The sequence below is a fragment of the Cebus imitator genome, unplaced genomic scaffold (assembly GCF_001604975.1).
Source record: "Cebus imitator isolate Cc_AM_T3 unplaced genomic scaffold, Cebus_imitator-1.0 Scaffold266, whole genome shotgun sequence".
NCBI lineage: Eukaryota > Metazoa > Chordata > Mammalia > Primates > Cebidae > Cebus > Cebus imitator.
The window spans coordinates 2,840,238-2,862,753 of NW_016107581.1; the positions used below are offsets into that span (position 1 = coordinate 2,840,238).

Sequence of the window (22,516 nt, forward strand, 5' to 3'; positions counted from 1 at the left end):
AGAGGAGGGGAGATGGAGAGGAGGGGGAGATGGAGAGGAGGGGAGATGGACAGAGGAGGGGGAGATGGACAGTGAAGTGGAAGATGGACGGGAGTGGGGGATGGACAGAGGAGCATGATGGTGGACAGAGCCGGGAACGAATGAATAGGATGTGAATCAAGATAAAGAGAGGCACGCGACAGGGGTGTAGAAGGAGGAGGGAGGGACAGCGCTGGAGGAACCCGGGCGAGGAGAGCAGTCGTGAGAATGAAGCGGTGGGAGAAGGATGGCCATCGTTGGGGACATGGGGAGAGAGAGGGGTGCGGCAGAGGAGGATCAAACTGGACTGCGCTGGACCAGAGACAGAGAGAAACGGGGGACGGAGGGACAGAGATGGGGCCAGGTCTCTAGAAAGTATGGAAACGGTTTAAGGACATGGTGGGGAGTGGGGGGGGAAGGAGGAGCACGGAAGACAGAACAGCCCAGGTGGGAAGCCCGGAGGAGGAGGCTGTGTGTGGAACAGCGGAGGGCTACCCCAGCGCCCCCTCCCCTGCAGACTCGTCTCCTGCTGCTGCTGCTGCTGAGCTCAGAACTCAGTGAGACCCAGGACTGCTCCTTCCAGCTCAGCCCCATCTCCTCCGACTTCGCTGTCAAAATCCGTGAGCTGGTGAGCGGCGCTGCCCCGACCCCCTCATGGGATCTCTCTCCATTTTTTTTAAAGTAGAGATGGGGTCTCTCTCCCTGTGTTGCCCAGGGTGGTCTCGATCTCCTGGGCTCAAGCGATCCTCCCACCTCGGCCTCCCAAAGTGCTGGAATTACGGGCGTGAGCCACTGTGCTGGGAGGTGTCGCCCTTTCTTGAGGTCAAGGTTCTGTGGCTTCTTCTGGGTTCCCCCTCTCTGAGTCTTGTCCATCCCCCCTCTGGATCTCTGCTGCCACCTCTGGGTCCCCGCAGTTCTGTTTCCCGCTGTCTTCAGCCAGGCCTGACCCTGTTTTCTCCCATAGTCTGACTACTTGCTTCAGGATTATCCGGTCACCGTGGCCTCCAATCTTCAGGACGTGAGTCACGTTGGGAGGGACCTAGGGTGGAGGTGGGGACCACAGATTCAAGATGCCCCACTCAGGCGAGTGCATAACCTGGCACTCCCCTCCGCAAAGCCAGGAATCAGAGTCCCCTGCCCCTCCTCCTTCAGACCCGTGGGTTTTCCCCCTAGGAGGAGCTCTGCGGCGCCCTCTGGCGGCTGGTCCTGGCACAGCGCTGGATGGAGCGGCTCAAGACTGTGGCTGGGTCCAAGATGCGAGGCTTGCTGGAGCGCGTGAACACAGAGATACACTTTGTCACCAAATGTGCCTTTCAGGTCGGCCCTGAACTTAGAGGACAAGTGAGGGGGAGGGAGATGCCTTCCTAGGCATTGGAAGTAAAGCCACCCAAGGAATGTGGAGCCAGAACCCAATCCCCTGCAGAGCCCGGTTCCTGCAGAAAAACATGTCCCTAGAAACCGGCCATCGGAGGGCTCTGCTCCCATTTTGGGGGCCAGGTTTCCTAGGCCATAATGAAGTGTGCCACTGAGGGGTTCTTTCCCCCAAAAGAAAACAGGGGAGAAGGGGTCTCTAAACTCAGAGGAGGCTGGGCTCTATGGCTCACACCTGTAATCCCAGCACTTTGGGAGTCAGGGGTGGGTGGATCACCTGAGGTCGGGAGTTCGAGACCAGCCTAACCAACATGGGGAAACCCCATATTTTAGTATCTACTAAAAATATAAAAACTTAGCCAGGCGTGGTGGCGCATGCCTGTAATCCTCAGCTACTCAGGAAACTGAGGTAGGAGAATCATTTGAAGCCGGGAGGCGGAGGTTGTGGTGAGCCGAGATCCGCAACATTACACTACAGTCTGGACAACAAGAGCGAAACTCCATCTCAAAAATAATAATAATAATGGTAATCCCAGCACTTTGGGAGGCTGAGGTGGGTGGATCACAAGGTCAGGAGTTTGAGACCAGTCTGGCCAATATGGTGAAACCCCGTCTCTACTAAAAATATGAAGAAAAGAAAAAGTTAGCCAGGCATGGTGGCAGGCACCTGTAGTCCCAGCCACTTAGGAGGCTGAGGCAGGAGAATTGCTTGAACTCAGGAGGCAGAGGTTGCAGTGAGCCGAGATCGTGCCACTGCACTCCAGCCTGGGCAACAGAGTGAGACTCTGTCTCAAATAATAATAATAATCATAAACTCTCTGTGAGAGCCAGAGCTCGCTGGGCTCTGCTGCTGGGCATCACCAGCAGGGAAGAGCCTTTGGCCTTTGGAGGGGGGGTGGGGGGATGATGTGGTGATGATGTCTCCCTCCCCTGCCCCCAGCCCCCCCGCAGCTGTCTTCGATTCGTCCAGACCAACATCTCCCGCTTCCTGCAGGAGACCTCCGAGCAGCTGGTCGCTCTGAAGCCCTGGATCACTCGCCGGAATTTCTCCCGGTGCCTGGAGCTGCAGTGTCAGCCCGGTAAGGCTCCCAGCCACCCCCACTCCTTCACTGCAGTGTGTCCCAAACCCCACCCTGTTCACATTGGTGGTGACAAGGGCAAGCTTATTCCTCTTTCTGGACCTCAGTTTACCTTTTTCTTTTTTCTGAGACGGAGTCTTGCTCTGTCACCCAGGCTGGAGTGCAGTGGCACAATCTCGGCTCACTGCAACCTCCGCCTCCTGGGTTCAAGCGATTCTCCTGTCTCAGCCTCCCAAGTAGCTGGGATTACAGGCCTGCACCACCATGCCCAGCTAATTTTATACTTTTAGCAGAGACGGGGTTTCGCCATGTTGGCCAGGCTGGTCTCGAATTCCTGACCTCAAGTGATCCACCCGCCTTGGCGTCCCAAAGTGCTGGGATTATAGGCATGAGCCACCGTACCCCACCTGTTCACTCATTTAATTTGTGACAGCCTGACAAAGTAGGTACAATGATTATCCTACTTTTACAGATAAGCAAACTGAGGCACAGAGAGGCCAAGCAGCCCATCTGAGGTCACACAGCCAGCACCAGCCAGGCCTCTCTTTCCCTTCTTACCCCAGCCCTTCTCCTTGGTCACCTAGCCTCCTCTTTCTCCCCAGACTCCTCGACCCTGCCACCCCCACAGAGTCCTGGGGCCCTGGAGGCCACAGCGCCAACAGCCCCGCCGTCCCCTCTGCTCTTCCTGCTGCTGCTACCCACAGGCCTCCTGCTGCTGGCCGCTGCCTGGTGCCTACACTGGCAGAGGACACGGCAGAGGATGCCCCGTGCTGGGGAGCAGGTGAGCAGGGTGGGCAGAGGGGGCAGGGGGGGCTGAGAGGGTGGCCTACCTGTGGCTGACACTTTGGGGGCCACAGGTGCCCCCCGTCCCCAGTCCCCAGGACCTGCTGCTTATGGAGCACTGACCCAGCCGGGGCTTCATCCTGGTGAGTCCTTCACAGGCTGTGGAGCCAGGACTTTGTGTCTGCAGGTGGGGAGGGGCACTGGAGGCATGGAGGGTGGTGAGCAGTGGAAGGGCAGGGGCAGCCCTGGGTGCAGAAAGATCCCCCTGGAGCTGGGCATGGTGGCTCCTGCCTCTAATCTCAGCACTTTGGGAGGCTGAGGTGGGCAGATCACTTGAGGTCAGGAGTTCAAGACCAGCCTGACCAACGTGGCAAAACCCAGTCTCTACTAAAAATATAAAAATTAGCCGGGTGTGATGACACATGCCTGTAATCCTAGCTAGTTGGGAGGCAGAGGCAGGAGAATCTCTTGAACCCAGGAGGCAGACGTTGCAGTGAGCTGAGATCCCACCATTGCACCCTAGCCTGGGCGACAGAAGGAGACTCCGTCTCAAAAAAAAAAAAACAAAAAAGAGGGCCAGGCATGGTGGCTCACACCTGTAATCCCAGAACTTTGGGAGGCCAGAGTGAGCAGATCATGTCAGGAGCTCGAGACCAGCCTGGCCAACAAGATGAAACCCCGTTGCTACTGAAGAAACAAAAAATTGGCTGGGTGTGGTGGTGGATGCCTGTGATCCCAGCTACTTGGGAGGCTGAGGCAGGAGAACTGCTTGAACCCGGGAGGCAGAGGTTGCAGTGAGCCGAGATCACACCCTTGCACCTCAGCCTGGGTGACAGGGCAAGACTCCGTCTCAAAAAAAAAAAAAGAGGCCGGGCGCGGTGGCTCAAGCCTGTAATCCCAGCACTTTGGGAGGCCGAGACAGGTGGATCACGAGGTCAAGAGATCGAGACCATCCTGGTCAACATGGTGAAACCCCATCTCTACTAAAAATACAAAAAATTAGCTGGTCATGGTGGCGCGTGCCTGTAGTCCCAGCTACTCAGGAGGCTGAGGCAGGAGAATTGCTTGAACTTAGGAGACAGAGGTTGTGGTGAGCCAAGATCGCGCCATTGCACTCCAGCCTGGGTAACAGGAGTGAAACTCCATCTCAAAAATGAAAGAAAGAAAGAAAGAAAGAAAAAGAAGAAAGAAAGAAAAGAAAGAAAGAAAGAAAGAAAGGAAAGAAAGAAAGGAAAGAAAGGAAAGAGAAAGAAAGAAAGAAAGAAAGAAAGACCCAGTCAGGCATGGTGGCTCATACCTGTAGTCCCAGCACTTTGGGAGGCCGAGGTGGGCAGATCACGAGGTCAAGAGATTGAGACCATCCTGGCCAACTTGGCAAAACACTGTTTCTGCAAAAAATACAAAAATTAGCCCGGTGTGGTGGTGCACATCTGTAGTCCCAGCTACTCGGGAGGCTGAGGCAGGAGAATTGCTTGAACCCAGGAGGCGGAGATTGCAGTGAGCCAAGATTGAGCCACTGCACTCCAGCCTGGGAGACAGCACGAGACTCCATCTCAAAAAAAAAAAAAAAAAAAAAGACCCCTCTGGGGCCATCATGGAGAGGGACTGGAGACCAAGCTGGAGGCTGTGGGAGGGCCCGGGGGAGGACCATGCCTGAGCCAGACTGGGACCAGGGGATGGAGTGGAGTGCGTGGGGCAAAGAGTCAGGGGTCAGAGATCAGGAGGGACAGGGCTGGGGCCTGACAGGCTTGAATTGGCGCAGACAGCCTGGGTCTGGCCCAGTGATGGGTGGACGGTGGTGGGGACCTGGGGGAGGAGTGAGATTAGGGAAAGACATTGAGCTCACTGGGGACCTGAAGGAGTTTGCAAGCCAGGACAGAGCAGCCTCCTGGGGCAGGAAGGGAATGGCATTCCAGAAAGAGGGAACTGCCTTTGCGAAGCCCTTTGGTATGAGAAAGCTCAGGGTGTTCCCGTAACTTGGGCCAGCATGGGGCAGCAAGGAGCCATGGGAGGTGTGAGAGGGAGAAGAGAAGCTGGGAACATTTCAAATCTAACATTTTGTAGCAATAGGTCACACATAGAGTGCCCTGGTAATGCAGGCGCCATACTGGGCTTTCTACAAATGAACTCACTTCCTTGAGAAGTTGTTACCATTGTGATCCCATTTCACTGAAACCAAGGCACAGAGAGGTAAATAATTTGCCAAAAGTCACACAGCTCAAGGGTGACGACCAAGATTTGACTCAAGGTTGTCTTTCTTTATTTTGAGACAGTCTCTCTCTCTGTCACCCAGGCTGGCGTGCGGTGACGCAGTCTCTGCTCACTGCAACCTCCACCTCCCGGATTCAAGCGATTCTCCTGCCTGAGCCTCTGGAGTAGCTGGAATTACAGGCACCCGCCACCACACCCAGCTAATTTTTTATATTTTTAGTAGAGACTGGTTTTTTTTTCTTTTTTTTTTTTAAGACAGAGTCTCACACTATTGCTCAGGCTGGAGTGCAATGGCATGATCTCTGCTTACCGCAACCTCCACCTCCCAGGTTCAAGCAATTCTTCTGCTTCAGCCTCCTGAGTAGCTGGGACTACAGGCAGGCACCACCACTCCTGGCTAATTTTTGCATTTTTAGTAGAAACAGGGTTTGACCATGTTGGCCAGGCTGGTCTCAAACTCCACACCTCATTATCTACCCACTGCGACCTCCCAAAGTGCTGGGATTACAGGCATAAGCCACCACACCCGGCCAGTAATTGATACTAATGTTATTGTATTTCACCCAGCACGGTGGCTCACACCTATAACTCCTAGGCAGATCTCTTGAGCCTAGGACTTCAAGACCAGCTTGGGTAATGTGGTGAAACCCTGCCTCCACTAAAAATATAAAAATTAGCCGGGCTTGGTAATACCTGTAATCCCAGCTACTCAGGAGGCTGAGGCAGGAAGAATCACTTGAACCCAGGAGGCAGTTGAGGCAGTGAACCACGATCATGCCACTGCACTCCAGCCTGGGCGACGGAGCAAGGCTGTCTCAAAAGAAGTTCGAGTCCAGCCTCGAACTGCTGGACTCAAGTGATCCTCCTGCCTCAGCCTCCCGAGTAGTGAACCGGCCCCATCTCAAGTGTTCACTGTTCACATGCGGCTGGTTACTCCCATATTAAAGAGCAAAAATAGATAACATTTCTATCATGGCCAGGTTCTCTTGAACAGCCATGCCCTGGCACACAGTCAGCGCTTGCTGTGACTGGAGTTGTTTTGGGCATGAGTCTGTGCCCCGCCCTGAGCTAAGTACTTTCCCTCTCCTTTGCCCAGGGATCCTTTTTTGTTTTTTAAGACTGAGTCTTGGGCCGGGCGCGGTGGCTCAAGCCTGTAATCCCAGCACTTTGGGAGGCCGAGGCGGGTGGATCACGAGGTCAAGAGATCGAGACCATCCTGGTCAACATGGTGAAACCCCGTCTTTACTAAAAATACAAAAAATCAGCTGGGCATGGTGGCGCGTGCCTGTAATCCCAGCTACTCAGGAGGCTGAGGCAGGAGAATTGCCTGAACCCAGGAGACAGAGGTTGCGGTGAGCTGAGATCGCGCCATTGCACTCCAGCCTGGGTAACAAGAGCGAAACTCCGTCTCAAAAAAAAAAAGACTGAGTCTTGCTCTGTCACCCAAGGCTGGAGTGCAATGGTGTGATTTCTGCTCACTGGAACTTTCACCTGCTGGGTTCAAGCAATTCTTCTGCCTCGGCCTCTCAAGTAGCTGGGACTACAGGTGCGCCACTAAGCCTGGCTAATATTTTGTATTTTTAGTAAAGATGGGGTTTCACCATGCTGGCCAGGCTGGTCTTGAACTCCTGACATCGTGATCTGCCCACCTAAGCCTCCCAAAGTGCTGGGATTACAGGCATGAGCCTCTGTGCCTGGCCTGTGGATCCTTAAAGAACCCGGTGAGACAGATGCATCTATCATCCCATTTTACAGGGGAGGACACTGAGGTACACAGAGGGGAGTCACCAGCCAGAGAATGCACAGCTCGGACACAGAGGAAGTTGGCTAGAGGATGGTCCCTTCCTTGGGCCCGATGCCCCCCTCGCTTCCTCCCCAGGATGGAGGCAACACCAGAACCCAGCACCGGCCCCATTTACCCAACTCTGTACAAAGCCGTTGTCCCCATGAAATGTATATAAATCATCTTTTTCTACCAGCTCTGGCCAGGTCTGTTGTGGATGGGTGTGGATGGGGTAGTTTTGATTTCGGTCTTGGTTTTTCAGTTGCAATGCAACGTTTCATTCAATAGGTGTTTTCTGAGGTCTCCTGGAGCCCCAGGTCAGGACTGGTTAATGCTAGAGCCCGGATTTGAGTCACAACCAGCCCAGTCGCCCCAGGTCTCTTAGGCTATGGAGGAGAAGACAAGGGACTCAGTGTGCCTGGGTGCAGGATGCCACAGGCTCCTGTGGAGATAGCATAGAGGCAGTGTGGGAGCCCAGGGGTGTAAGGGGCAACTAACCCAGGCTGGGAGATCAGAGAGGCTTTCCAGAGCCAAAGGGCACTGCAATGGTGAAAAGCCAGATTTGGAGGGGTTGGGGAGGGCATCCTGGGCAAGGGACCCAGCAAAGGCCAACAGTCCAGAAAGTGAGAAGTTTCTCTGAGGAATGCTCAGTGGATTGGTGCAGCCAGGCATCTAGAAGCCATTCCTTCACCCACTCCTAGATCCCCTGGAGAAGACCACTTCCACCTGTTTTACAGATGGAGAAACTGAGGCCCAGATAAGGCCAGGGATTTGTCCAGGTCAGAGTGAAGTTGACCAGACACCGGAATCCAAATCTCTAAGCCTAGAATGGGCAGGGCACCGGGGCTCATGCCGGTAATGCCAGCACTTTGAGAGGCCCAGATGGGAAGATCGCTTGAGCCCAGGAGTTCGAGACCAGCCTGGCCAACATGGCAAGACTCCCCACCGCCCCCGTCCCAGCCTTGACCAAACAAACAAACAAACAAACAAAAAAATATATATATATATTAGCCAGGCGTGGTGGCGCGCCCCTGTAGTCCCAGTTACTCGAGAGGCTGAGGCAGAAGGATCCCTTGAGACTGGGAAGTCGAGGCTGCGGTGGGCCATGATCGCCCCACTGCACTCTGACCTGGATGACAGAGCGAGACCCTGTCTTAGAAAATAAAGTAAGTTTGGACTAAGCGTGGAAGGGCGGGCCTGGGGGGGTCTGGTCTCCCCCTGCGGGCCACCAGAGGCCCTGCAGCCTTCAGTCGATTGAAGGGGTAGTGGCGCTTCCCCTTACAAACATGGCAGACAGAGCGTGTGAACGAGATTTACAGCTCCTCAAACACACGACCGCCGAAGCTGGAGGGCCACGCCCCAGCAGCACCGCCTCCACAACCCACGTGATCTATTGCAGGGCCCAGCTCTGGTCGCGGAGGTCCGACCGGAAGTATATCTGGATTGGACAATTGAAAGATAACCCGCCTTCCGTGGGCCATCTCTGCGCGCGCGCACAACGCTTTGACCAATCACAACACAGAAAGCTGTTTGCGCGGCCCACGTTGCGTCACTTCTGCCGCCCCTGTTTTAAGGGATAAGAAACCCTGCGACAAGCTCTCCTCCTTTTCCGGGCGGCTCCCGAAGATGGCAGAGGTGCAGGTGGGCGCTCCGCGCGGGCCGGGGCGGCATGGGACCGGGTGGGATTCAGACTGGAACGGGGTCGCACCCTCTCGGTTCTGCTACCTATGTTGCGGAGTTTAACATCCACAGTTAAGCAAAATGGAAATCTTTTGGGGCAAGGGGAAAATGTAGAAAAGGACGAGGCTCTCTTTAGGTCTAGAGTTGGCTACAATGCGGCATTTCTTTCTCGAGGCGAGGGTGGAGCTCCCAGTACAGGACAGATTACTTTACAACTAGACCTCGCTTATCTTGAACTTGGGTAGTGGGTGGGGGCCCCGGGGTCAAGTCTTGGCCGAATTGGACCCTTGTGTGTCCTCGGCGATGGGGAACACGCGAAAGTCTGGCCGGGCGGTTTCGGGGCCGTGAGAAACTGAGGATTGCCCAAAATGGAAGGTATTTCCATCGTTCCCAGTGCGCGGGCTGCTTTGATCTCACGTGGAGGTGTTAATCGGGGTCCCCTGCAGCTCTGGTTGTTTTAATGCTCAATACTTTTCTGCGGGGGGTCGAGAGAGAGCTGTTGCCTGCCGGGCACTCGAGAATGAACTCGTTTTCTTTCGTTTGGGGAATTGGCGATTGTCCTGGGGCTTGTTGGCTTCTGGAAGTCGAGAGCTGTGATAAATGGTTCCAGGAGGATGGGACATCTTTGCCTGCAGACCACCCGGGGGCCCTTTTCCTACTCCTTGTGTAGTTAAGTATAAAGAGGAGGTTGGCCCTGGAAAGCTTTCCTTGTGAATAGTCTGGGTGTTGGGGGCGGAATTTCTGAGCCAGGCTGATCTAACCAAATGGTGGTGTTCACCGAATGTGTGTCTAGCACAGTTTGCATTGTTTCGTCTAGTTAATGATATTCCTGAGGCAGATACTGTTAACCTTATTTGACAGGTGAGGGATTCAAAACTTGGGAACTGGTGAGTTTGGGCCAAGGTCAGGACTTCGGGAAGTCTGGATTCAGATTATTCGTGTATATCTGTATTGGGTTTCAACACTTACAAAGGACGTGCAACAACAAATATATGCTTAGTGATTTTGCATTATAACAATAAAGATCTCTACTCTGGGATTTTTTTTTTCTTTTTTTTTTTTTTTTTTTTTTTTTGAGACGGAGTTTCGCTCTTGTTGCCCAGGCTGGAGTGCAATGGCGCGATCTCGGCTCACCGCAACCTCCGCGTCCTGGGTTCAGGCAATTCTCCTGCCTCAGCCTCCTGAGTAGCTGGGATTACAGGCACGCGCCACCATGCCCAGCTGATTTTTTGTATTTTTAGTAGAGACGGGGTTTCACTATGTTGACCAGGATGGTCTCGATCTCTTGACCTCGTGATCCACCCGCCTCGGCCTCCCAAAGTGCTGGGATTACAGGCGTGAGCCACCGCGCCCGGCCTACTCTGGAATTTTCTTTTTTTGTTTTTCCGAGACGGAGTTGCCTTGGCTCCCAGGCTGGAGTGCAATGGCAGGATCTTGGCTCATTGCAACCTCTGCTCAGGTTCAAGTGACTCTCCCGAGTAGCTGGGACTACAGCTGGCCACCGTGATGCTCGGCTGATTTTTGTGTTTTTAGCAGATGAGATTTCACCATATTGGCCTCAAGTGATCCGCCTGCCTAGGCCTCCCAAAGTGCTGGGATTACAGGTGTGAGCCGCGGTGCCTGAGCAGTTTACCTGGGCAAGGAGAGTGATGCAGTAGTAGAGCTAGCATGGGTTTTTGCCTGCTCTGCCTAACCTCATCCCACCTGAAGTTCGGTTTTCTTCCAAATGAAATTTGGTAGAAACACCCTATACATCAGAGAATAGATTCTGTTAATATTCTACAATTGATTGGGCATGGTGGCTCAAGCCTGTAATCCCAGCATCTTGGAAGGCTGAGGCAGGCGGATCGCTTGAGGCCACAAGTACAAGACTAGCCTAGGCAGCATGGCAAAACCTTGACTGAAGAAAAAAAAGTACAAAAATTACATGGGAGGCTGATGCTGGTGGATCACCTGAGGTCAGGAGTTCGAGACCAGCCTGGCCAACATGATGAAATCCCGCCTCTACTGAAAACACAAAAATTAGCCAGGCATGGTGGTGGGAGCCTGTAAGCCAAGCTTCAGGGGAGGCGGAGGTTGCAGTGAGCTGAGATCATACCATTGCACTCCAGCCTGGGCAACAAGCATGAAACTCCATCTCTTTTTTTTCTTCCTTTTTAAAATTTTATTTCATTCTCACCCATTTCAAGTCTGAGAAATTCCATCTCAAAAAAAAAAAAAAGCTGCGTGTGGTGGCAGTGTGCCTGTGGCCCCAGCTACTCAAGAGGCCGAGGTGGGGGGATAGCTGGATCTGGGGGGTTGACCGCCTGTGCAACAGCAAGATGCTGTCTCAAAACCAAAATCCTGCAGTTCGTTATAAGGTCTTATAAGTGGATAATCAGTGGGCAGAGCCTTGCTGGTCTTCATTGAAGTCCTTGTTTATCCTCTTGCTTTGCAAAATACAGTCTGAGCATAAAAAAAAAATCATAGAAGACCTGAGATATGAGAGGAGTTTGGGCATTTACACTGCTCACGCACTGATCGTGAAGCAGCCTTGTTTTCTCAGCGCTTTTCCTCATCTGTAGAGTGGGCCTCTGTGCAGTTCCCAGCTGTGATGGCTGGGTTCAAGGTAGGACAAAAGAAGGGAATGCTTGCTTGAGGACAAAAAAAGACTGTCCTTGTCTCCCACAGGTCCTGGTGCTTGATGGCCGAGGCCATCTCCTGGGCCGCCTGGCGGCCATCGTGGCTAAGCAGGTACTGCTGGGTAAGTTGCCCCCCAGGGTCCCCCTGTGGAGACCCCGCTGGTGGTCGGTGATGAGCAACATTCACCATCTTTCGTTTGAGTCTCACGGCCATGAGATCAACCCCATGCACCGCTCTGAGACCTGCCAGCAACTCTTCCCCAGGGCCAAGGGACTCGAAGCTCAGAAGTGATTTTTGCATTAGGCTAGCTTTTCCTTAAACATGAACTTGGCTCTGGCGAGCACTGCACTGTCTGGGGGTGCCTGCGCAGGCTGTGGTAGAGCCCTCAGCTCTTTGTGACCCTCTCCCTCCTTCTAGGCCGGAAGGTGGTGGTCGTTCGCTGCGAGGGCATCAACATTTCTGGCAATTTCTACAGAAACAAGTGTAAGTGACAGCCTGGGAGGAGCATTGGAGGGGGTCTCCCTGTGGGCTGCTGAGGCTCTGAAGGCAATTCCAGCAGTGGTAGGAGAAGCTATTTGGGGTTCCTGACGAGGTCCTTGGAAGTGGGAGTTTGGGGGTGCTGGCAGACCGGGCACGCCTCACACTCTGCTGTCTCACTAGTGAAGTACCTGGCTTTCCTCCGCAAGCGGATGAACACCAACCCTTCCCGAGGCCCCTACCACTTCCGGGCCCCCAGCCGCATCTTCTGGAGGACCGTGCGAGGTGAGTGGGGTTTGGGGACTGCAGGTGGGGACAGGCAGGCGGCCGGTGATGAGGACTTCTCCCACTACGTTCGAGTTTCCCGACCATGAGATAACTCCACATGCACTACCATCTGAGGCCACCCATGGACCCGCCTCAGTGAGGAGGGTGGGCGTCCTAGGAGCCCCTCTGAGCAGGCCTGCTCTCCGTCACCCCACAGGCATGCTGCCCCACAAGACCAAGCGAGGCCAGGCCGCCTTGGACCGCCTCAAGGTGTTTGACGGCATCCCACCGCCCTACGACAAGGTGAGCTGTGCCAAGCCCGCCAGACAGCAGCCTTGCCCGTGGTGTCTGTGATGTTCACAACTACCTACATTGTTTGATCCTCATGAAAGCAACACTGGCTGAGATGCCCGCCCAGCTGGGCTCCTTCCCCGTCGGTCCCTCCAGGGCTCTTAAGCCCCTTTCTTTCTCTAACAGAAAAAGCGGATGGTGGTTCCTGCGGCCCTCAAGGTCGTGCGTCTGAAGCCTACAAGGAAGGTGAGTCCCAGCTTCCACTGTGCTGCCTTCTGTGGGGATTTTGGGCCTGCGGAGGGGCCTGAGGCCCCCCTGAGCCTGGCAGATGATGTCCTTATCTCACGATGGTCTGCGGATGTCCCTGTGGGAGTGCCGACAATGCCAATGGCTTAGCTGATGCCAGGAGGGGTGGGTCGTGCTATTTTTTTCTTTTGCTCCCTCCCTCCCGACCCGGAGTGGTGCTTTTTTAACTGGGGCCTGCTGAGAACAGTTGCATGACAATATTCCCAACTGTCAGTCACCTCCCAGCTCAGGCTCCTGGGGGTGGGGGCTTAGATGCTCTTACAACTATTTCTTTACCCCCCTAGTTTGCCTATCTGGGGCGCCTGGCTCACGAGGTTGGCTGGAAGTACCAGGCAGTGACAGCCACCCTGGAGGAGAAGAGGAAGGAGAAAGCCAAGATCCACTACCGGAAGAAGAAACAGCTCATGGTGAGGGCAGGGGTTGGCACTGAGAGGGTATCTCACTCCCGTGTGGGTCTGGCAGATGCCGTCTTGCCCAAAGAGGACTCTAACTGGCAAAGGGGCAGAGTTGGGGTGGGATGGAGTCCATGTAATGAGGGCGATCCAAGCCCTCCTGACCACCACCACCTGTGCATATTCTTGGCAGAGGCTACGGAAACAAGCCGAGAAGAACGTGGAGAAGAAAATTGACAAATACACAGAGGTCCTCAAGACGCATGGACTCCTGGTCTGAGCCCAATAAAGACTGTTAATTCCTCATGCTTGTCCTGACCTGCCTTCCTCCATCGTCGCCATGGAATGTGCGGGACCCAGGGGCAGCAGCAGTCCGGGTGCCACAGGCAACCTGGGACATAGGAAGCTCGGAGCAAGGAAAGGGTCTAGTCACTGCTTGCCGAGGTTACTTGAAAGCACTCAGAATTGTGCAGGTGTGATTCATCTGTGACCAATAGGAACAGCAACCAGTTACTATTAGCAAAAGGATCTGGAAGACTAATTGGAGGGGCTTTAGTTGTGACTGGGACATCTAACTTTCACCTGGTCATGCACTATACTCTGCAGCTGTTAGAATGTGCACGTACTTGGGAACAGCATGAGCTTCTTGTTGTACGGAGGGTATTTATAGAAGCATAGACTACTGGGAAGATGGGCAGCGGGTTATAGGCAATGCCCATGCTCCTCACCTGTGTTTTGTGATCAGAGTCAAATAAACGACTTTTAAAGAAATCCTGCGTCTTTGCACTGTGTCTGCTGTGGAGGCAGGTGGCAAAAAGAGGGGATGAGGAGCTTAGAAAACTAAAATTGGCTGTGCTAATACACAAAATTATTTGTAACTTGCTCTAAATTTAATTATCCTTTAGAGGCAGCATTTACAAACCAAAAACATTTTAAAACAATGGTGGCCAGCAGTGCCTGGTGCTTCCGTTAATGGAAGGCTGCCTCATTCTAATTCAGCTGCAAAGTATGGGCCCATGTCCCCACTGCCAGGCTGCTATGTAGTCCAGGCTGTCTCTAGAGACAGGCATTTTGCAAATGATAAGAGCTGGGTTAACGTACATAATGCTAGGCCTTACCTGTACATTTAGGTCTGTTAGTCTGAATCCCTGAAAGGGCATTGATTGTGGAGCATTTACTAGGTAACAATTGCATAAAATGTTCCAGGTCAAAGTTTGCTTGGGTGGGAAGGGCCCTGTTAGAATTTGCTGATGAGGTCTGGGAGTCATACATGTCATGTCCAGGGTTCCCTAGTAAACATGGCCTAAACACTAGACAAGGTAAACATGCGGGTAAGTAACGGAAGCTAGATTGATACCGTCCTCGGGATTGGATGCCAAGATTCAGGAGTAATCATTTGGTAGTCGTATACTTACATGCCCAACCTTACCCCAGAGAAAGACAAGTGGACAGTATGTGTTGGGTTGACACAGCAGATAACATCTGTTATGGGCTTAACCTTTACAGGAAAGTCGAGACGCCACAGTGGCTTGTGTTTTCCCTGAAAATCAGTGAGCATAGATGTTGCCTACCCCTGCCAGCGTCCTCACATAGGTTCCCGTTCCACAGAGAAGCCTACTCCAGAAATAGCCCATTTTAAAGCATAATCTTAAATTTCACAATCTCCATGTGAAACTACAATTACCCTCCAAAAGCATAGTCCATTACCAAATGGGAACATGGGCTTGATAAAAATTTTTAAGACTTTCAGAAGACACTTAGGAATGACAAGCCACACACTTCGACAAAATATTTACAAGTCATCTCTTAACGAGGCCTCGTATCCTGCTATAAAGAACTCTATGCTGGGTGCCGTGGCTTGCGCCTGCAATTCCAGCACTTTGGAAGGCAGTGGATCACCTGAGGTCAGGAGTTCAAGACCACCCTATCCAACATAGTGAAACCCTGTCTCTACTAAAAATGCAAAAATTAGCTGGGTGTGGTGGTGGGCACCTGTAATCACAGCTACTCAGGAGGCTGAGGCAGAATTGCTTGAATGCAGGAGGCGGAGGTTGCACTGAGCTGAGATCTTGCATTCCAGCCTGGGCAGTAAGTGAAACTCCATCTCAAACAATAAAAAACTCTCACGCCTGTAACCCCAATCATTCGAGTCCAGATGGGGCAACACAGGGAGACTCCAAGTTAACATTTTTTTTTTTTTTTTTTTTTTTTTTGCCAGACATAGTGGCATATGCCTGTAGTCCCAGCTATGAGGAGGCTGAGGCGGGAAAATCCTTTGAGCCCAATTCAATACCAATCTGGGCAACACAGATCCCGTCTCTACTAAAAATACAAAATTAGCCGGGCGTGGTGGTGTGCGCCTGTAATCCCAGCTACTCGGGAGGCTGAGGCAAGAAAATCAGTGCCACTGCACTCCAGACCGGGCGACAGAACGAGATTCCGTCTCAAAAAAAAAAAAAAATTCTGTTGGATAGCGCTGTTATAGACAGAGGTTTTCTTTGTGTTACCTCAAAAGTCTTGGTGGTGTTTTATTTTTATTTCTTTTATTTTAGAGACTCTTGCCTAAACTCTAGTGCAGTGGTGTGATCACATCTCACTACAGCCTCAACCTCCCTGGCTCAAGTTATCCTCCCCGCCTCGAGCTCCCAAAGTGTTGGGATTACAGGCGCAGCCACCGCACCCGGCGAGTAACTTTCATCACACTTCGGAAAGCTCGCGGGCAGCTCCTGCCCGTGACAAAGATGGCGACATCGCCACACGTGCTCCTAGCACCCTTCGGCCGTCCGCCCTTCAGAAAGATGGCCGCTGCCTCATCCGATTTGAAGGCCTAACGAACACAGCCACGCGGTATCCAACTCCTACGGGAGCCTACGCCGCGCAGAAACATGACGGATTCCGTACGACTCTCGCGATAACACGGGAGGACGGAAGGCTGGTCACGCCATCCCTGCCTGAATAATCGCGCCCGGCGCCGTGATGGCCTAAGACTTCGCGAGACAGTGTCCAGCACTTCCCGCCCGTCAGTCCTTCTCAATCCCGGAATCGCGGGCTGGTTTAAGTGCAGCCTGTCAATCAGAGTCGTGCTCGAGGTCCCGCCCAAGGCCGTGCACGTCACTCCTTACGTCACTTCCTCTCCAGCCCTTGCGTAGTCGATAAGGAAACCCGGACGACACCGCTGCTTTCTTTTTTGCAGGCTGTCGGGAAGATGGCGGACATTCAGGTGCGGGCTCGGGGCTGAATCCCAGGCTGCGGGGTCTGCCCCGGCCTTTAGGGGCGCGTCCGGGAGGGCAGGTCCCGGCATCCAAGTTCAGGAGTTAATTCCGGGCTTCCGTGATTGTTTCCTAGAGATTAACTGGGGCGGAGGGCGCGTGCTTTTGCGTGTATTTACAAGAATGCTTCCCTCCTGAATTCTGGGGGCTCCGCGCCTTGATGGAGGCTCAAGCGTTTTCTAGTTACCTTCTTAAAATCCAAGTTTAAGAAGGTTTTTTCTTTAGTTCTCTGGTTTTCAGAGTTAATTCTGTGGGAACGGACTGCTAAGGGCGAATCCAGGGAGCCTGCCGTTTCGATATTTCCTTATGTACTACATAAGGAGTGAATCCTGGGTGGGCCACCTTGGGTCTTGGAGAATGATCCTCGCTGAAAGGTGTCCAGGGGGTGAGGGGATGATCCTGGTTTAGAGGATGAATTCTGCAGGCCCTGGGAGGCCTTCTGGAGCAAATAAATTGAAATAACTCCGGGCTTAGATCCGAATATGAATTACAGGTGAGGTAGGGGTGGTCACGTCTTAGAGGGTGATTCTGGGGCACCGGGCCTTGGAGGCCGGCGCTGTACTGTAGAGCGTGAGGTCTGGGAGGTTCTGGGAAGGTCTCTAGGCCATGTTGCTGCCTGCTCCAAACTTACCAGCTCATCAGCTTCCTCCTCATACCTGTAGACCGAGCGTGCCTACCAAAAGCAGCCGACCATCTTTCAAAACAAGAAGAGGGTCCTGCTGGGAGAAACTGGCAAGGAGAAGCTCCCGCGATACTACAAGAACATCGGTCTGGGCTTCAAGACACCCAAAGAGGTGCGGGGAACCTCAGAAGAAAGAAGGGGACCCTGGCGTTCCTGCACATGTGCGCCCAAGTCGAGTTGCCCTGCCCACGTCTGAGTGGTTTCTCCCAGGGCTGATGGGAATTGTAGTTCACGTCCCTGAGGCCACGCCCCCGGTTCTTTTCAGGAACCACCCGCCCAAGGCTTACTATTTTCTTTTCCCTATCCTTTCAGGCTATTGAGGGCACCTACATTGATAAGAAATGCCCCTTTACTGGTAACGTCTCCATTCGAGGGCGGATCCTCTCTGGTAAGTGCGTGATTTTTTTTGGTGTCTAGGGCCTGAAATACTGGAAGAAGGGGCTTGGGGCCAGACTCCTGGGTCCTGGGTGAGGGAGGTGATTGGGAATGCAAGCCTGTGGGTCCAGGGTCACTGGCAGATGATGTCTGTTTTCACGATGGTCTTCAGATACCCACACGGGCACTGCTGAGAAAGCCATGCGGTAAAACTGATGCTAGAAACGGGGGCTTCTTAGAATCCCTGCTCAGCTGCTCTGGTTCCCAGTATGCCTCAGGTTACCCATGGCCCGCTTTTCACATGGGACCTGAGCTATGATCTGCCCCTGCTCCTAGGTGTAGTGACAAAGATGAAGATGCAGAGGACCATTGTCATCCGCCGAGACTACCTGCACTACATCCGCAAGTACAACCGCTTCGAGAAGCGCCACAAGAACATGTCCGTACACCTGTCCCCCTGCTTCAGGTGAGCACAGGGGCCCATCAGCTTGCTCAGGCCACTCTCCCGGCCTTCAGATTACAGACCGGTCCAATTTAAGGCCAACTGAGGGGGAGGCAGTGACTGAAGGGGCATCTCTGGGAAGCCCAGAATCTCAGGATTTGTATATCATTTGTTCTTCAGAATTTAAGTGTTCCACGGGTTGAATATCTCTACCTGAAATGCTTGGGAGGCTGAGGCGGGCGAATCACGAGGTCAGGAGTTCAACACTAGCTTGCCCAACATAGTAAAACCCGTCTCTACTAAAAAATACAAAAAATTAGCCGGGCCTGGTGGTGGGCGCCTGTAATACCAGCTACTCAGGAGGCTGAGGCAGGAGAATTGCTGGAACCCAGGAGGCGGAGGTTGCAGTGAGCTGCCATCAGGCCATTGCACTCCAGCCTGGGCGACAGAGCAAGTCTCCATCTCAAAAAAAAAAATGTTTGGGGCTAGATTTTGGAATGTTCCCATATACATAATAAGATGTTTTGGGGACGGGACATAGGTTTAAACACGAAGCTCATTTGTTTCATGTGCACCTTATTTACATAGCCTGAAAGTAATCTTATGTAGTACGTTTTATAATTCTCTGTGTGAAACAAACTTAGCATACATTGAACCATCAGAAAGCAAAGGGTTCATGCTGGTACTCAAACTTTCTGATTTTAGCCAGGCACCGTGGCTCAAGCCAGTAATCCCAGCACTGTAGGAGCGTGAGGCAGGAGGATCCCTTGAGCCCAGGAGTTTGAGACCAGCCTGGGCAACATGGCAAAACCCTCCCTCTACAAAAAATACAGAAGTAACCAGGTGTTGTGGCATGGGCCTGTAGTGTCAGGTCCTTGGGAGGCTGGGGTGGGAGGATTGCTTAAGTCCACAAGGTGGAGGCTGCAGTGAGCTGAGATGGCCCCACTGCTCTCCAGCCCATGTGACAGAGTAAGATCTTGTCTCTCCCACACACACACAAAAATTTCAGATTTTACAGTGTTTCAGAATTTTTGGATTAGGGGTGTTGAACCTGTAATAGGTAGGTGTCTTGGAACCAAAAGGTTAGGGTGTTATACCAGATGGGAACCTCAGAAATGTAGGAATTACACGTTTGTTCATCTCTTCAGCATGTTTTATTTAGAGCTTTTCAATGTGCCAGGTTTGGTGTTAGACGCGGCTCAGTGGCGAGCCAAGGCACAGTCCTGTTCCCTCAGAGGGCACCTTCCAGCAGGGTGGGTGGCAGGTGTCAGCCAAGTACAAAGGATGGGGACATGGCGCAGCTGATAATGGTGGCCTTTGGGCGGGGAGGAAAGTGGCCTCTACTGATTCTGAGCGATAAGGGACCTGAGGTTGTCCCTTACCACTGTTGCTACCGGATTCTCCTGCTGCTCTGCTTGCTGGGCTGGGGTGGTGAGGAGGCCGCTGACAACCTGGGGGCCTCTAGTGGCTGTGAAAGGGAGCTCGTCCACCACAGTGGTCCTGCTCTGTCTACAGCGTTGAGCTTGGTGCTTGGCACAAAGTTTGTACCAAACAAATAACGGGAGCAGGTTGAATTGCTGAGTGGAGCTCGGTTGGGGCTTGGTGGAGCCAAAGCAGGGCCTTCAGCCTGGCAAGGCGAAGGGAAAGCCTCCTGGGACTTAAGGGGTGGCCCCTTCTGAGGACAGGGCCCCACCTGCCTCCATAGGGACGTCCAGATCGGTGACATCGTGACAGTGGGCGAGTGCCGGCCCCTGAGCAAGACTGTGCGCTTCAACGTGCTCAAGGTTACCAAGGCCGCCGGCACCAAGAAGCAGTTCCAGAAGTTCTGAGGCTGGATGTCGGCCCACTCCCCACAATCAAATAAAGTTATTTTCTCATTCCCAGCCAGACTTGGGATCTCTGCGCCTTTATCAAAGCATGGGGAGGGGGTGTCCCTGTGGGAATTGGGCAAGGCTGCTGTGGGTGAGGACAGCGGAGTGTGAGCTGAGATGCCTGCCTTCCTCTGGGTCTCCTTTTTTGGTCCTTGTCACCTTTTCGGTGTCTGAATACCCTGGTGGTGTGCTGTTCCTCACCTCTGTCCTCTGGGGAGGAAGTGAGGGAAGGCGGAGGCCCCTGGGGCCTCCAGGCCCTCCTTTGCTCTTCTGACCATGTCAGGTGGGGAAGAGAGGAAGCTGCAGCCCCCCTGCCATGGGTGTGCGCTCACCCAGGTAGGGTGGGGTGTGCTGGATGCCTTGCTGTCTGGCTGTGAACTGTAAAGGTCTTGACTTTAGCCTGGGCCTCCAATCCCTGTTTCCAGCCAAGGAGGGAGACACCGTGCACCTACCACCCATTCCTAGGTGGGCACCATTCCCATCTGCAGATGAGGAAATTCACCTAGGAAAGGCCAAGCCCTCCTCCTGGAGTCCCAGTGAATAGCTGAGTTCCAGCTCTCAGGCTCTAGAAACTTCCTTTGCGTCAGCTGCCTCAAAATCGAAGTAAGGAAATTGGTAGTGTTGGAAGTGGCCTGGTGAGGCTGCCGTGGAGCCCAGCTCAGCGGGACTGGGGCCAGGCTGCTGGGAAGGAAGTGGGCAGGAAGCTCCCGGAGGTGGCCCAACACACCGAGGCTGCCGAGATGGGGGCCTTGAGAAGCACAGGCCAGGCCCAGGGTCGTGGCATGGGGAGCAGGGGTTCTGGAATGTCACCTGCAAAGCTGGGGAGAGCACAGAGACCACCGTGAGAGGCAGGCACAACAGACAGGTGCACCGAGCATCACACACAGGTGGGGAGACAGGCATGGGGTGGGGGGCAGCGAGGCAGGGGAGCACCAGAGGATTTGTGGGACCCGAAGGGGAAAGACCTGCATCCAAGCCACAGCAGAGATGGGGGCACAGGGAAGGGAGGGCTGAACGGCCGCTGACCTCACCTGTCGGGGTCTGCCGGTGCCAGGGTCCCCAGGTCCCTGCCCCCCAGGCCTGTACCAGGGTCTGAGCCCAGCACTGGTACAAGGGTTGGGAGACAGGGCTATGGGGAAAGGAGCCGCTGCTGCCGCCACCGCCGCCACCACCACCTCTGGGATGCTGCCTCCCTGTGGGCCCAGTCCCTGCCTTTTACCCAGGTCGGTGGAGGGGGGAGGAGGGTGAGGGTTCCTGCCAGAGGAAGTGGGCAGGAAGGGGCAGGGGCGGGTTGGGGGGGGTACCGCCCTGATTCACAGAAACTGCACACCCACCCCACCCTATGCTGGGGCAGTAGAGATCCAGCGAGGGGCAAAGACGGAGCATGGACCCCAGAGGGAGGGGACGGAGACCCAGAGTGGGGTGGGAGATGGCGGCCCCTCCCCTTGGCCGCAGGTGTTTCCGTTCGGGGTGGGGCTGCTGTGTTTACAACAACAGCCTGGCTCCCTGGCTTCCTCCAGATTATTGGGGCGTCTCCTTGGTACCCCATCCAATCAGGGTGTGTGCTGGGGAAGGAACTCTGCTGGACCTGGTGGCTCGCAAAGACCAAGGAGAAAGACCCCCTGGGACCCCTCAACAGGCCTTGCACCTGAAGAGTGGGGATAAGGACCATAGGTTCTTTTTTTTTTTGGTTGTTTTTTCTTTGAGACAGAGTCTCGCTTTCACCCAGGCTGGAGTGCCATGGCCTGATCTTGGCTCACTGCAACCTCCACCTCCTAGGTTAAAGCAATTCTCTGCCTCAGTCTCCTGAGTAGCTGGGATTATAGGTGCATGCTACCACACCTGGCTGATTTTGGTGTTTTTAGTAGAGATGGAGTTTCACCATGTTGGCCAGGCTGGTCTCAAACTCCTGACTTCATGATCCACCCATCTTGGCCTCTCAAAGTGCTGGGATTACAGGTGAGAGCCACCGAGCCTGGCTCATAGGTTCTTTGATAACCAAAGGAGATACAGTTCCTGGGTCAGCAGGTCCCCTGGTGTCCCCTCCCACCTGCTCTCCCTCTTGCTCAGCCCCACACCCCCAGTGCCCACCTCCTGCTGAGCCTCTTCACCATCTGTTCCCTGTGGAATACTCTGACCCCGAGTTTCCACCTGGCTCCCTCCCTCACTGCCTTTGTCTTTAATTAAGTTAATGAATTAATTTTTTAAAATTTGTTAATTGTTTATTTATCAAGAGAAACTATTTCTTAGCTTACATACATATTCATGTATTCAGGAACATAAGTCAACGACAGCCTTCTAGGTAGTTTGACCTGAAGAAATTCTTTAAATTCCAAGATCACTTTGCAGTCTGAAAGATAACCAGCCTTCCAGCTGGTGTGGTGGCTCACACCTGTGATCCCAGCACTTTGGGAGGCCAAGGCAGGTGGATCACAAGGTCAGGAGTTTAAGACCAGCCTGGCCAAGATGGTGAAACCCTGTCTCTACTAAAAATACAAAAATGGCCGGGCGCGGTGGCTCAAGCCTGTAATCCCAGCACTTTGGGAGGCCGAGGCGGGTGGATCACGAGGTCAAGAGATCGAGACCATCCTGGTCAA

At 53.6% G+C, this 22,516-nt stretch overlaps 3 protein-coding genes and 5 non-coding genes across 21 annotated transcripts in view; all 8 read left to right on the top strand.

The window, feature by feature from the left end:
* The window catches only part of FLT3LG (fms related receptor tyrosine kinase 3 ligand), a 9,107-nt gene extending 1,667 nt beyond the window's left edge, over positions 1–7,440 (top strand). For 3 of the 12 annotated variants that reach the window (XM_037728506.1, XM_037728505.1, XM_037728503.1), the window contains 6 exons: positions 536–646; positions 983–1,036; positions 1,192–1,335; positions 2,330–2,468; positions 3,326–3,394; positions 7,218–7,440. In XM_037728506.1, the coding sequence (XP_037584434.1) occupies positions 536–646; positions 983–1,036; positions 1,192–1,335; positions 2,330–2,468; positions 3,326–3,394; positions 7,218–7,423 (723 nt within the window). In that variant the 3' untranslated portion in view covers positions 7,424–7,440. Of the gene's footprint in view, positions 1–53; positions 647–982; positions 1,037–1,191; positions 1,336–2,329; positions 2,469–3,070; positions 3,250–3,325; positions 3,395–7,217 lie in introns of those variants that run through there. The other 9 variants (XM_017500570.2, XM_017500573.2, XM_017500571.2 and 6 more) reach the window with 9 other exon arrangements.
* A 1,399-nt stretch (positions 7,441–8,839) lies between these two features.
* On the top strand, positions 8,840–13,586 carry RPL13A (ribosomal protein L13a). 3 transcript variants are annotated; one of them, XM_017500574.2, is made up of 8 exons: positions 8,840–8,886; positions 11,596–11,668; positions 11,965–12,030; positions 12,208–12,309; positions 12,509–12,594; positions 12,769–12,828; positions 13,173–13,295; positions 13,474–13,586. In XM_017500574.2, the coding sequence occupies exons 1-8, from the start codon at positions 8,872–8,874 to the stop codon at positions 13,558–13,560; spliced, it is 612 nt and encodes a 203-aa protein (XP_017356063.1). In that variant the 5' UTR covers positions 8,840–8,871; the 3' UTR covers positions 13,561–13,586. The 3 variants fall into 3 exon arrangements, with proteins under 3 accessions (XP_017356063.1, XP_017356065.1, XP_017356064.1); XM_017500576.2 differs by having other exon boundaries at positions 8,851–8,886; positions 11,596–11,658; XM_017500575.1 differs by having other exon boundaries at positions 8,857–8,880.
* On the top strand, positions 11,709–11,792 carry LOC119467208. Its single transcript, XR_005195745.1, has one exon. It is a non-coding gene; the product is annotated as a small nucleolar RNA Z195/SNORD33/SNORD32 family (small nucleolar RNA).
* Positions 12,348–12,431, top strand: LOC119467207. The gene has a single exon (XR_005195744.1). It is a non-coding gene; the product is annotated as a small nucleolar RNA Z195/SNORD33/SNORD32 family (small nucleolar RNA).
* On the top strand, positions 12,635–12,703 carry LOC119467209. The gene has a single exon (XR_005195746.1). It is a non-coding gene; the product is annotated as a small nucleolar RNA SNORD34 (small nucleolar RNA).
* Positions 12,906–12,991, top strand: LOC119467210. Its single transcript, XR_005195747.1, has one exon. It is a non-coding gene; the product is annotated as a small nucleolar RNA SNORD35 (small nucleolar RNA).
* Positions 13,587–16,344: 2,758 nt separating the features above from the next.
* RPS11 (ribosomal protein S11) lies at positions 16,345–19,937 on the top strand. Its single transcript, XM_017500578.2, has 5 exons — positions 16,345–16,500; positions 17,212–17,343; positions 17,544–17,619; positions 17,943–18,072; positions 19,754–19,937. The coding sequence occupies exons 1-5, from the start codon at positions 16,486–16,488 to the stop codon at positions 19,875–19,877; spliced, it is 477 nt and encodes a 158-aa protein (XP_017356067.1). The 5' UTR covers positions 16,345–16,485; the 3' UTR covers positions 19,878–19,937.
* LOC119467211 lies at positions 17,745–17,831 on the top strand. The gene has a single exon (XR_005195748.1). It is a non-coding gene; the product is annotated as a small nucleolar RNA SNORD35 (small nucleolar RNA).
* Positions 19,938–22,516: the final 2,579 nt, after the last annotated feature.